This window comes from Mustela nigripes, chromosome 12 (assembly GCF_022355385.1).
Source record: "Mustela nigripes isolate SB6536 chromosome 12, MUSNIG.SB6536, whole genome shotgun sequence".
Classification (NCBI taxonomy): Eukaryota; Metazoa; Chordata; class Mammalia; order Carnivora; family Mustelidae; genus Mustela; species Mustela nigripes.
This window is the reverse complement of record NC_081568.1, coordinates 3641995-3655456: the sequence shown is the minus strand read 5'-3', so window position 1 is coordinate 3655456 and position 13462 is coordinate 3641995. Positions and strand designations below refer to the sequence as shown.

The window sequence follows — 13462 nt, the reverse complement described above, 5'->3', positions numbered from 1 at the left end:
CCAAAATTAACTGTGGCCCTGCCCAGGGAGGCTGTCCCACTCAGGTTCCAGTGGAAGCTGCAAAACCCCAGGTCCCTGGGCTGGGTGGCCCCAGCGTCCTGCCCACCCCCACACTGGCCACCACCATCCCTGGTCACCAGTTGTCTTCTCTGTTGCCTCCTCATTTAGGGGCATTCGTCTGCAGACCACTTTCCGCACTTTGTCCTGGATTTCAGGGCCCCAGCTCTGTCCCCGGACCGGTCCCCAGCTCCATACCAGCCCCCGGATCTCAGGAGCAAAATTTGTGAGTAATCAGGGCAGGTCAGAAGCAAGTGGCACAATATAAAATTTATTATAAAACTTCAGCAAATATAAATATCCAGGTGCCCATGCGGAATGGAGCCACAGGGTAGGAAGGAGAACGCAGAGCAGCCCCAACACTGCGCAGGGGCGGGGGCCGGGGCCCGTGTGCGGCTTCGTCCTGAAATGCTGGCCTTCTTTCTGAAGGGCTCTTACAAAACAATCAAAATTCACAGAAAAAAAAAAAAATTCAAAACAGCACAATGCACGGAAAGGAAACGTGGGGTTCTGAGGGTCCCCATGTCTGCGGACGTCCGCCCGGGCAGGACAGCCAGCCGCTCATCGAGGCAGCTGGGGTGCGGCGTAGCTGGTCGCTGTCTGCCTCTGGCATAACCTGTAATTCTGTCATTTCAGGGAAAAGCATAAGGAACGGGTTGGAATACAAAGGCTCGCTTGTCAATCACAGAGAAGGATAAGACGTAGGATATAGAGTTCTCTCCTCCAGCGCATGAGTCTGAAAGGGAACCAAGCACCACAGCAGGATTTCGGGTTTCCTGTCTCCAGAGGCAAAGCCTCCAATTGGGACACGGAGTCCGGAGTACCGGCACCGCCCCCCCCCCCCCCCCCTGCCACAGGGCAGGCTCCCCTTCCAGGGGCCACCGGCTCTTGTCCCAGCAGAGAGAAGCTGGGCTGCTGGCGCAGGAAGGGGGCCCTGGGGAGGCTGGACTGGAGCTGTCCCAGCCCGCGGCTTCTCCAGAGGGAGGCTGGTTAGCTCAGAGCTGGGGCAGCGGCCTCGAGGTTGGGGGGAGGCCGGCGTACTGAGCGGCAGATCTCCTGGACGCATGCTGCCTTTCCTTCTTTCTCCAAAGCACCACGGTGTTTAGCGGTTAGCAAGCTTGGCTCCTTCTGTGCTTCTGACTTGATTCAGCTGAAGCACAGTGAGGAGACCCTGGGTCTGCGGCTGGGCCTCCTCCCCTCCTCCAGGCTTCCCCTGCACACGTGTGTGCGTGCGTGCCCAGGCGTGCCCTCAGACCCAGGATGTGCACACGTGCGCACGCACACACCCGCACATGCACGTGCACACCCCCCCACACACTCTGTCCCATCCGAAGGCCAGATGCAGCCCTTCTTCCCCCGGCCTGCTTCCCCCCGGCCGCGCTCCGATGTCCAGCACACGGCTGATGCAGGCTGAAGGTCCAGCACCCCCACCGAGGCCGGGCCTCACAGGTTGGAGCCGGAGCACGTCTTGCAGCAGTGCCCCCCATAAAACTGGTGGCTGCACATCCCATGCCGGGGCACCAGCGAGCACCAGGGGAAGTGGTCTCTGCAGACGCCGTCTGAAAAGCAGCAAGTGCCGCGTTAGCCAGGGTCCTGGGGTGGGGGCCAACTTAGGGGCTGTGGAGAGCAGCCTGTCAGGGAAGGTGGGGCCCAGTGCGAGGGGCCGTTCCCACAAGTCCCTCCTTGGAAGGTCCCTCAGGACTGACATGGCCTCCCTGCTGTGTGGCACCTGCCCACTGAGCGACTCCGGGGACAACGGCCCGGCCGCCTGCTGCGGAACTTCAGTTCGTTCCCTGAAAGAGCAAGACCCCAGCGCCAGGGCTCTCTAACCCCGGCCACCCCACGTCCTCCAGCCCACTAAGGAACTCTCCGGGCATGTTACAGTCCCACCCCGAGATGCCAAGGCCAAGCCAAGGAGGTCCAGGCACTCACCTTTCTTCTCTGCAATGGGGCAGAAGTGGGTGTTACAGGCCATAGAGGCGGTGGGCTTCTGGTGCACGAAGCAGCCCAGGGCCGGCCGGCCCCCTGCCAGGCACTGCACGGCCCTGGTCTGCACGCCGCCCCCACAGCTGGCCGTGCACTGCGAGAAACAGAGGCACAGCGGTCATCCGAGGCTGCTGGGTCCAGGGCGCCCTCTCTTCCAAACCTGCCCTCCACCCAGACTCTACAGTGATTGTTGGGAAGGTGACCAGACTCTGATTCATCCCAGCTGTGGACAGAGGGGGCCAGTACTGGAGATGTAACATGCTCCTGCGTGGTCCTTGTCTGATGAACACAAGGGAACTAGAGCATGTCTGCAGGTAGCAGGATCATTCCCCGGACCTACCCAGGCTCTGGGTCTGGCACTAGAAACAATGCCCTTTGTGGAAGGCCGTCACCCAGGCACACTTTCTGGGGCTCTTGCCGGGGAAAGCCTCAACAAGCCAACTTCCACAGAGGCACGATAAAATGACGTTCCTTCTAGACCCCAAGTCCCCAGACTCCAGATGTTGCCTGGAAGTGATAACACCAGCAGTGTGGGCTGGCATCCTCCCGCGGCCACACTCAGAGCACCTGGACCCTGGCACTCGAAGACAACACGGCACAGAGGAGCCAGGGCATGGAGGAGCCACACGGCGAGGTTGTCATCCTCCAGCTGCTGGGCTCACAGCCTCCAGATTCTGTGCACGGGTCCATATGAGCTCGACGGAGGGCAAGACACCGGGGGACGGGTGACCAGAGAGACAGACGGACCCAAACCAGCAAGCACTGAATCTGTCCAGAGAGCAACCTGACATCTAGACTGAACTATGGAAATTGTGCTCCAATAAGTCTCCTCATCCAAAAACGTCAACACTGTAGGTAACTAAGGAACACCTGCAAGAAGAGGGGGTCGGATCCCATTGCGGACATCTGGGCCGTGGTGGGGGCGCTGAATCCAGTGAAACCAAGGGCAGATCTGTGCAGGACAGATCTGTGCAGAACAGGCAGCTGCACGGCACAGGCTACTTGCCAAAATGTACGAGACAGCACGGCAGAGCCCCATTCAAATAAGGGCACTCAGCAAGCTCCGGGGCTGAAGTCAGCTACAAGCGGGCAGCCAGCTGCCCTCCTGCTTCTTCCCAGGACCCCCTGCGAGCAGAGCCTTGAGAAGCAGTTTTCCAAACCCCCCAGGGAAGGTCTAGCAGAGCAGTTAAACATCTTTTGAGTCGGAGTCCAGGAAAGTCACAAGCTGAAGACATTGTTCTTTCTCCTCTCCTCTTTCGGTAGAGGATTGCTGGGCCCCCAGAGGTGAAGATGCAGGGCTCCAGCTCATGAGCTTGTGGGTCTGGAACATTTCCAGGAGGCTTACCCCTTTTTTTCAAAACCAACTTTAGTTGGAGTCATCAGTAACTCAGGTTCAATATATGACTGTAGCAATCAGAAAAATAAAAGGTGTGGGCAGATTTGTGTCTGGCTCTGGAATTAGGAGGCTCATCCACAATGGATCCAGACGTTCCCACTGCCTACTGCATCCGTCTGAACATTTGGCAGCAGCACAGTCTGGCTCTGCACTCTGCCCCCGAGCCCCTCCCAGCTGCAGCCCAACCGAGACCTTGAGGAATGCCGGTTGCAGTGGCCTAGGGCTCACGGCTTTGCATGGGTCACATGTGCATGTGCATCTCTACGTGTCCACAACCTCTCTGCTGATGGTAGAGTTCCTGTAATCGGCAGCAGCGGGGGCAGAATTCCAGCCTTGCCGACGATGTGTCTCAGTTGAAAAGCCAGAGATCTAGCCATCATTTTGCACCACTTAAAATCATGAGGAAGTGATTTGATTCTTTTTGTCACGGATTTACTTATTCAGAACAGGAATCACACACCTCCAACGCACCCGGCACCGATCCAGATGCTGGATACCGAGTGCTGGACACAAGAGAGTCGCCCATCCCTGGGATCTACCATCCTTCCTCAAACCGTGATCCTTCCCACTGTGTGCAGAGACTCCAGGACTTGGATCTGGAAGTCAAAGCTGATGGTGCCTTCCCTAACTCGATGGGGTTTAGCGTGAGCGTTTCAGGCTTCCTGCAGATGGCAGGATGCAGGCGGCCAATGAGCTGCCGAGACAGGGACCTGCCCTGGTCCACAGACCAACACTGTTGTGGTGACAACAGCCACGGCCGTCCGACCAGACCCCGCGGCTGCCGACGTGCAGGCTGGCCACCGGCTGGACCTGCCCCACAGCGGGAGCTTCGGCAGACTGGGCAGGACCTGAGAACCTGCATTTCTACACATGGTGCTTTAGCCACAGGCCGAGCCACACTCCCAGAACCGCGGCTCTGTATCAGCAAACACCCCTTCCTCTCCTCTTTTTGTTTTCAGAGCCAGCTCGGCCACATCTGAGTCTGACGAGAGTGTGCACGGAGCCAGTGTGCCATCAGGCGAGCTGGACGTCTCGTAAAGGGGCTGAGACCTCCTGTGTGTGGCCCGGGCGGTCACTGGCAGCTGGCAGCTGTGTGGACTGCTCCCACCCCCCGAGCCCCAGCCCACCTGGCTTACTTCTGCCCGCCTCCCGGTGTCCCTGCTGCAGACGTGGGAGGACCTGCTACCCCGACTCTAGGGCGGCCTCTTCTTGCCTTCAGCCCTGGTAGGGCCATCACTGGAGTCCGCAGCACGCGTGCACGTGTTTCTTCAGGGTCTGTGTCTCCTGCTGATGCCAGACTCCCCAGGGGCAAGGACCTGGCCTGCGGGTGGGCAGTTCTGGGTCTGTCCACCGGTGGGGGGGGGGGGGGGGCCGTGAGGCAGGCCCTGTGCAGGTGGGCGCAGAATGTGAGACGGGAGCGTCCCCCCCTGGACTGTTCCCTCCCCGGTCACCATCCGCTTCCACGTCCTCGGGGCCTTCCTTTGCCTTCCTCCTTCAACTCCTCGTGCCGGCCTCCCCCATCCAGGGCCTGCGGCCATGCAGAGCTGAACCAGGGCTCTTCGAGGGGCGTCAGCTGTTGTCCAGGGGGAGGGCCACCCACCCCGAGGTCGGCAAATGGGGTCTTCTTGCCATTCCAGAGTTAAACGACCTTGTCGAATGTGACGGCACCTCCTGGGAGCCCTCTGTGCTGACGGCGCTCAGAGAGGGCCCCTGTGGGTATGTCAGCCTCAGACTTCCCAGGGCTGTGAACAGAGATCTGCTAAGCGCACATTTTTCAGAACACTGAAATCCTGCAAAACCTTCTCCCCTCTGGATTCCTTGTGTTTCAGGAATGGTCCTGTGTTCTCTGGGACATCCTACACCAGAGATGCTACATGCGGCCTGAAGAGACGAACTGGGACCTGGTTATCACTTAGTCGTTATCAGACACCCAAACAGGTGCCTTTTTAAAGTAAGTCTGAGTCTGCCTCTGGGTTTGCTTGAAATCACAGGGATGCCTCTGTGTGTCACTGGCCCTGACAGCAAAAAGTAAGAAGCCCTGACATGCCTCGGCCCTGTAGCTCCTGGCTGACGCTCTGGTTGGCTTTATTCAAAGGGAAACTCCCCCACTCCACAGTCACAGGGCCCACGAGTACCAAGGGCTTCTTCGAGGGCGGGCTCAGTTCCCACACTCAGAAGCAGCTGGTAAGCACATCCACTCTCATTCCTGAGAGTCAGAGGTCTCACAGCTTCCTTCTCCACTGTGATGACCTCTGTCCCCTCCTGGGAGACCCACGAATGCTTCTCCCTTCATTTGTCTCCTTCTTGGGCCCTGGGAGGTGCTGTCTGTCGCTGCTGCCCACCAGAGCGCTCCCCACTGTCCTGGAGACCAAGGTCTCCTTAGGTCAGGGTGAGCGTGTACAGCCCTCGAGGCCTCTTCATTACCACCCCTGCTCCAAATAAACATCAGCACTGCTGGGAGTTTAGTTTGGCTTCCTAACAAAAACTCCCTCCAACTCAGGTGGCAAGTGCTGTGACCTTATCCAGCAATGACAAGAGAGTATTCTTGTCTCCTTGAGTGCCACCCCTAACTGCAAGATGAGCACGGCACATCAGCAGCAAATTCGCAGAGGTGGACGGGCACCTGACGGAATGGTGCAGGGAGCCTGTGCACTCTGTGTCTGCTTGTGCGTCCATGTCCGTGTGTGTGTGCGCCTGTGTGGGCGCGTGCCCATGTGTGTGCTCGCCTATTGTTTGTGTACATGTGTACGTCTGTGTACGTGAATGTTTGATACAAGCTCGGTACGACTGTGGGCATAGCTGCCGTATCGATCATCAGTGACACAGCTCCTTGCCCCTCCGAGCCCCTGGATTTCCAGGTCAATGGAGCACGATCCTGGGGAAGAGCCCCAAGAACAAGCCAGGGCCCCCGCACTTCTGCGGTGAAGACACACTCCCATCTCCGTCATGTAGAATCAGACGGTCCAACAGGTGTTCTTACGTAAGCCATTCCCAGAACAAATTAGCATGTGAACCACCTAACGCGAAGCCCTGGAGACCGACATGATTTAAATCAGACCTACCCGGCAGCCCACAGGAAACGTGATGATAAGCACAGACGTCTAAATCATAGAAACCCTAAAGATCCCATGATGGGAGCCGCCATCTTCCGACTGTGACAGGAATAAACCTGTCTCGGGGCAGAGCTCAGCTGGTCACTGGCCATCCATCACGGCCTGACAATGTCCCGCAGCTCGGGCGCAGAGTCTCGGGTACCAGCGCTTAGAGCACCCATGAGCCCTTGAGTTATTACCCCCAAACCAATGAGTCACACTGGATGAAAACTTCAGGCGGCTTATGATAAAAATGATTTCTGAGAGAAACACACATTGAGTACTTCAGACCAGAGAAAACTACGCAGGATGTATTTTAGGTTTGGGGTTAAATGAAACGATGATAAATCTCCGTTTTTCTGAATTTCCCCAAGGTCTCAGATGAAGCCCAGCGGGCTGACCACCAGTCCAGCCGGGGGCCGGGAGGTGCCTCGGCCTCGGGAGTCCCCGTGTAACGGTCTCGGGAGACCCCTTATGCGCCTCCGACCGACGCTTCCCGAGCAGCAGGGAACGTGACGCGACCTCCTCACTCGTCTCTTGCTTCATCTCACAGCAAGGACTTGAGCGCACAAGAAAACTAAAGGGGTTTCCCACTTGGGAAAACGCAGTCATCGATACAATTTGCTTAAAATAGAAAATGCCTGAGAAGGCTACAGCTCATGCGCCCCCTGCTCCGATCATTAACGCGAACAATTTCTTTTTCTTCTTGTGTTATGTGAGCCACATGAGTACATCATTAGCTTTGAAGTCCTGTTCCATGAGTCATTGTCTGTGTGGAACACCCGGTGCTCACGACAACACACGACTTCCTTAATACCCGCTTCTCGTTTAAACGGTTTCGGGAGATGGGCTCCTGTGTTTCTAATGCGCTTGTTCCGTCAGGTTGGACGAGCCAGGCCCCAGGATGAGGACCGCCAGGAGCCCAAAGCAGGGATATGGGGCGAGGTGGGAAACGGTTAACCAAGCTAACGGAATTCTTCCATCTAGCGGAAGGTGGTGTGGACAGAGCAGAGGCTGGGGGCACGGAAGAGTGAGCCTGGGCAGGCCTGGGCAGTCTGGGATGCTCTAGCCGCTCCCCATGAGCACAGCCTCAGGGGTGCTGGGGCAGAACGCGGAGCTACCAGCTTGTTCCAGATCCTGTACTTCCTCCCTGTTCACACGCATCTCCGGGGATGTCTTCCCAACTTTTACAGAAAACAAGACACGTTTTCCCACACTTAACTGGGAACACGGCACACGGGCCCCGCACACCAGCCTTGGAGAGCTGTACCCACACCCAGGAACACGGGCCCTGCACCCACTCCGGAGAGAAGGGTTGGGACCTGGCTCGGTGGGTTTGGGGGTACACCCTTGCAGAAAGTTCCCCACCTAAACCAGCAACCAGCTCCCAGGGCAGGAGGTTTTGCCCACCACTGTGCGGGAACTGAGGGCCACCCTACCTGAGACCAGGGTGCGGCAAACCAGCTGGCTCGAGGGGGGCCGGCAGCGGCCTGCAGGGAGTGCCGGGGGCAGGGAAGCAGGGCGCAGGCCCGCTCCAGCTCCACGCCGGGCCGCGGCAGGTGCAGGCACTTCTTGGAGGCCAGTTCTCGGTATTTCCCAGAGACGTGCTTTTCAGCACACCTTAAGAATCTTTTCTGTGTTCCTCTTTCACACGTACCCGAGCACTACAAATGAAAACAAAAGATGTGAGTGAAAAATACGTCTTTGCTGGTGGCTGTGTCTTTTACATCACCCGCGAGTCAACGTCCGCTTGGATGCTAACGGAAGTGCAAAAATTCAATGAGACTTACTCGGCCTTTGCATTTTCAAAAGGCATTACATATCCATCTTTTAAAAAAGCAGTATCTTAAGGTGCAGCTTTGGGGGCCTTAGGAGGGCAGAGCAAGCAAAAAACCAGAAAAAGTGTAGTTCTGAAACGTGACGGAGAAGTTAAAATGCTGTGCTGCTGCTCCTGCTGGAAAGTGCAAAAATCTAATACACGAGCAGGAGACCAGACCCCGGGGCACCCCCGGAGCTGCGCCGCCCAGCTGTGGCAAGATGCTGATCCCCAGAGCCGGGGCAGGTGGAGGACACCCAGGGCTCCCGGTCCTTCCCCGGAGCACCGAGCCAAGGCGGCAGGCATGCTTGGGGCACAAATCCATTCCTTCCCCGCTGGGGAGAGCTCGGAGCTGGGGCTGTGGCTCACGTGGCCCCCGGGTAAACCACGGACAGTGAGCTGGGCCGTGGAGGCCCCCAGAGCACACAGGAGGGCAATGTTCCCTGAGGCACCGTGAGGCCGGGCCCCGAGGGTCTCGGGAGAGAGGTCCCGGCTTCAGGCACTGCTGCCTCGAGCTCATGGCGTGGGCGACGCTGAGCCCCGTGTGTGAGTCCCTCTGGCTCAGTGTCTGCAGATTCCGCACACAGGGGACCCCAGGGCGACATCTGTCCAGGTTCCAGCCTCACGTCCTGGTGGGCGGCTTCCGGGTGCTTGCAGCATCTCCGGCCCCACGGAGGAGAGGGCGCGGGAGGCTCCCCTCTGTGGGTGCCGGGAGGAGCTCTGGCCTGCGCTCCTGCGTGAGATACTCAGGGCAACCCCTTCCACCGGGAGGCCACCCGCAGATGGCACAGCGTGGCGGCTTCCTCCCTAGGGGCTCGGACCCCTGTCAGCATGACAGCTGTCCCCCCCTCTTCCTGGCCTCAGCACTGAGTGAGCGCGGGCCTTGTGGATGCTGCTGGGTGATGTGCTTGAAGGACGCGGCTGGAAAGCCCCGAGCATGCCCAGCAGAGCGCCGTGAGGGGCCGAAGCCCAGAAGAGTGGCCTGAGCTCGGGAACCAGACTCAGAGGAAGAAGGCCTGGAGGGAGAGAGGGAAGCAGGGAGCCCCGGAGAGGGGAGGCGGCCCCCAGGCGAGAACTCAACAAGGTTCCCTCTGGATACGCGTACCCGGGACCTGGAGCACTAGGGGACTAGGACCGGGAGCGCACGCCTGCAACCAGGCCCGGGAGCACGCACCTGCGACCAGGCAGACACAAGCCACTGCAGCTTCTTGTGCTTGTGGCAGCGCTTGAGCAGACAGTCCTCGTGAGTCCTGGGCTTGGGCTCCGCGCCGCAGGCGGCGTCCGGCAGCAGCAGTGCCCTGGCGGAAGGGCTGGTGCTTTTACAGGCCACGGACCTCTTCCGCCACCCCTTCCCGCAGGTTCGAGAGCACTGCCCAGGAAGAAAGGGGCAGAACCCCGCAAGGAGTCCGTCAGACCTAACCAGGGGTGGGGGGATCCCCCCGCAGGCCCTGCAAGTGTCCGAGAACCCAGCTCTGCCACCCGCCCGAGGGGGCCCCGCGGTACCCCCATGCGACCCTGTCCCACTTACCTCTGCCCAGGGCCCGGTGCTCCAGGCGGGCGGGCAGCTCTGAGAGTGGCAGGTCTGTCGGCTGGAGGGCACGGGCTGCGGACACAGGCTGGCCGCCACCCGCTCCGACACGGAGTTGGCCCGTCGTGTGCACTGGACGGGCCGGCTCTGCGTGCCCCCACCGCATGTCCGGCTGCAGGAGCTCCAGTTCCCCACCGACCAACTGGGAGGAGACAAAGACAGCTCAGTGAGGGGCGCCACGTCTCCCGCAGACACAGCAGGCTCACCTCACCAACAGCCCCCGGCACGGGGCCATTTCCAGTCGCTCTCCAAGCCTGCCGGGTCCCGCAGCTCCTCACCTCCGTGATGAACAGCCCTGTGCTCCTTCCTCCCTCCCCGGCTCCGTCACCTGCACTTGGAAATGACTCCCCTCCACACAGTGACCTGTTCTGCCCTCTGGCTTGTTTCTAGGTGGGAACGTTTACACGTGTGCAAAAGGAAGGCCCCGTGTGTCCCCAACCCTGCAGCACGTGAAGCAAATTCCAGACATGGATGTGTTCCAGCGTACATCTCCGGAAGATGAGGCTTCTCTGGTTTTTAAAACAACCGTAATACCATCGTGATATCTAAGAAAATTAAACCTTAATGTCCTATTGCTTGTATTCTTATTGTTCTATTCATAGATTTCTTATTATATCACTTCCTACCATACTCTTCAGTATCGTATTGTTCACGACTACCACAATGTTCAGTGCTTCGTCCCCAGCTGGGTTGCGAACGTCCTGATTGGAGTTTGCCTGCTGGTTGGGAGCCCGGAATCCACAGAATCCGCTCTTCATGACCCTTAGCGGGTCTTTTTTCTCTTTGCTCTATAGGTTCTTTCTTTGTCTGTCTTTCTATTCCATTAATTGGTTCCAGAAATGACACGGTGCACCGTGCTGAGTCTCCACAGCCCTTTCTGATGGTCACAGGAGCTGCCCAGGTACATCTCTGTGGTTTTGCTTCGCGTGTTCCTCTGTCCTCCGCATGTCCTATAACTTGGCAGCTGGCTCCAGGGGCTGGGTCACAGTTGGGTTCTATTATTTACATATATATTTCTTGTAGGATGACCTCGGCTGTGATAACTTCCAGCTGGAGGCCCATAACGTCTGGTTGTCCGTCTTTGAATTTATTAGAAGCTATAGAGGATATTCTCTCTCAAAGCGACCTTTTCTTTTTTCTTTTCTGAGTGTGAGAGTATTTTTTGTTGACACGCATGTCAGCCTCTGATGGGGAGGGATGGACCCAGCTCAGCCAGAGGCACCACCGTTGGGTGTCAGACAAGCCTGAGATGGTCTACAAAGCACCCGCTGGATGTGTACAAACCCATCGCAGGAGGCCCTAAGGTGCACACTCTCGGGTGTGAGGTCCTGAGAGGCAGGAGGGGCAGAGTTGAAATGTGGCCCAGGCACAGGGGGGTCCTGTGGTGAGAAGACCTTGGGCTCCTCCTAGTCTCCAAGAGGATGTGACAATTCTCACTCTTACTTGTCTTCCCATTCAGACCGTTCAAGCAAAAACTGGAGATTCTGCAGGTAACGTTGGGCCCCGCGGGGCTGCACCGCGCTGGTTGTGGAAAATCTGCTGTGACCGCCAAGGAGCAGCACGGTCTTCATGTCGCAGGCGGCGCGACGAGCCCATCCTGCAGTGAGGGGCACGGAGGGCCTGCCGCGCTTCTCCGGTGCACATTCCCACCCCGTGCCATGGGTCGTGATGAGGGACATCCTGGGACAGCAGCGCCCGGGAAACACCTGTGGGCCTGTCCCGGCTGGACCCACAAGGGGCTTCTGTTTGCCTAGCAGCCATCCCTGAGTGTGAGTTAATCCAACAGTGATTTTCTCCCAAATCTTGGGGGTAAAACAGGGGGTCTGGGAAGGTGCGCTGCTTTGTCCTTTGGCTCTGTGACCCTCCCTCCCATGTGCCTGCTGCCCGTGAAAGTCACACTCTCGTCAAGGAGCAGCCAGGAAGGCCTGGTGGGGGTTTCACCCGACGCCGCTGAGAAGCAGCCCATGCGAATGAGAGGTCCATGAGGACCGAAGCAGGGGAGCCGACTTGTGCAGAGAGGGCCCCGAGCGGAAGGCGGAGAAGGCCCAGAGGACTGCTGGATCGCGCCTCTCCTCGCTTCTGCTGGGAGTCTCTCTCTGAGCACGTGTGTGCGCTGTTTTAAACAGAAGTGAGGGCGGGCTGTATATGCAACTCCTGAATTCGGGGTTTTACAATTTGGGTGTGGGGCCTGCTTAAAATAGAAAAACCCAACAAAACTAAATACATCTGAGAAACTATTAGAGCCAAGACGAGCCCAAGAAGACACAAGCAGGTGTGAGTGTCTTAGGTTCCTGAAACGGAGAAAGAACATTATGTAAAAACTAAGAAAACCAGAATAACCTGTGAACGTTCGTTAATAATGTATCAATGCTGGTTTATTAATTCTAACAAATTCCACCATGCTCATGTAAGATGCTAATAATGAGTCAGTTCAGTGTGTGCGGCGGGGAGGGCCTTGGGACTAGGTGACATGGGACTGTCTGCTCAGTTTTTCTAGAAACCGGAAACTCTTCTAAAAAATTAAGTCTATTAATTATTTTATGAGTTAATTGTATTTCCATATTCAAGTAATAAAGAGGAGGTTAGAAAAAATCAGTATCTAAAACACGCATTTTTCTTACACAGCGAAGCCTTCGTAAAGGTATTTCTGAGTTGGTGTGGACTGAGGTACGGGTCGGAGTCCCTGTGACTAAGGCAGAGCCGGGAGCGCCCAGGGACTGAGTTTTGGGAATGCAGACAGACGGGAAGAAGAGCTCCATGCCGCGGGAGGCCCCCGGGCATGAGGACGCTGCCCGAGTCTGGGTACGCCGTGCCTGCCACAGGTCTGAGCAGAGCACCCACACTTTCCCTCACGCTCTCAAAGGGGCCGGGACTCAAGCCGCTGCAGAGCCAATACCTGGCCTCTCGTGAAATCTGTGACCAGCGCGGTCATGAGGGCAGGGCGGGGCTGGCGGCGACGGAGGGGCCGTCCCCGTGCTGTGTCCCCGTGCTATGTCCCCGCGTTGTGTCCCCGCCTGGCGCAGGGAGCTGGCTTAGGCTCCACATTTCTCCTGACGCTGGTCCGGGGAGCTCGGCCTGCTACACACCGATGTTCCTCCCAGACACAAATGACTGTGCCTCTAAGAAAACTGTAAAACGGTAACGCCACGTGTTAGCCATCTAAAAAGGAACTGCCGGCTCTGTAGAGACTGATCCAGATCAGCTGTGGAAACGGTCTCGCTCTTCAGAGTCGAGGGGGTCAGTGATCTCTCGTTCACCGTCAGCCACGGGCGAGACGCACCCTCGTCGGCGCGGTCCGTCCCGGCCTCGTGGCCGCGATGGTTCCTCCTCGGAGGCCTCGGGCGGCTCTTCCACTGTCCCCCCGTTTCCCACGTTTGGTCTCCCAACCCCGCAGAATTATACATTCTAATTCGTGTGTCCACACTGGCGTTGCAAGACATCTTGGCTGCTCTCGGGCGTTTCACACGAGCTCGTGAGTCTTGTCTCCACCATCGTGAGCTGTTCCGACTGGGTCCATCCATTCTCTG

At 57.8% G+C, this 13462-nt stretch overlaps 1 protein-coding gene across 7 annotated transcripts in view; it reads right to left on the bottom strand.

The window, feature by feature from the left end:
• Positions 1-308: 308 nt before the first annotated feature.
• Positions 309-13462, bottom strand: part of ADAMTS16 (ADAM metallopeptidase with thrombospondin type 1 motif 16) — a 148379-nt gene continuing 135225 nt past the window's right edge. For 6 of the 7 annotated variants that reach the window (XM_059416846.1, XM_059416842.1, XM_059416847.1 and 3 more), the window contains 5 exons: positions 9876-10077; positions 9522-9716; positions 7971-8195; positions 1990-2137; positions 309-1616 (listed from right to left, as the gene is read on the bottom strand). In XM_059416846.1, the coding sequence (XP_059272829.1) occupies positions 1501-1616; positions 1990-2137; positions 7971-8195; positions 9522-9716; positions 9876-10077 (886 nt within the window). In that variant the 3' untranslated portion in view covers positions 309-1500. The remainder of the gene's footprint in view (positions 1617-1989; positions 2138-7970; positions 8196-9521; positions 9717-9875; positions 10078-13462) is intronic. The other variant, XM_059416848.1, reaches the window with a different exon arrangement.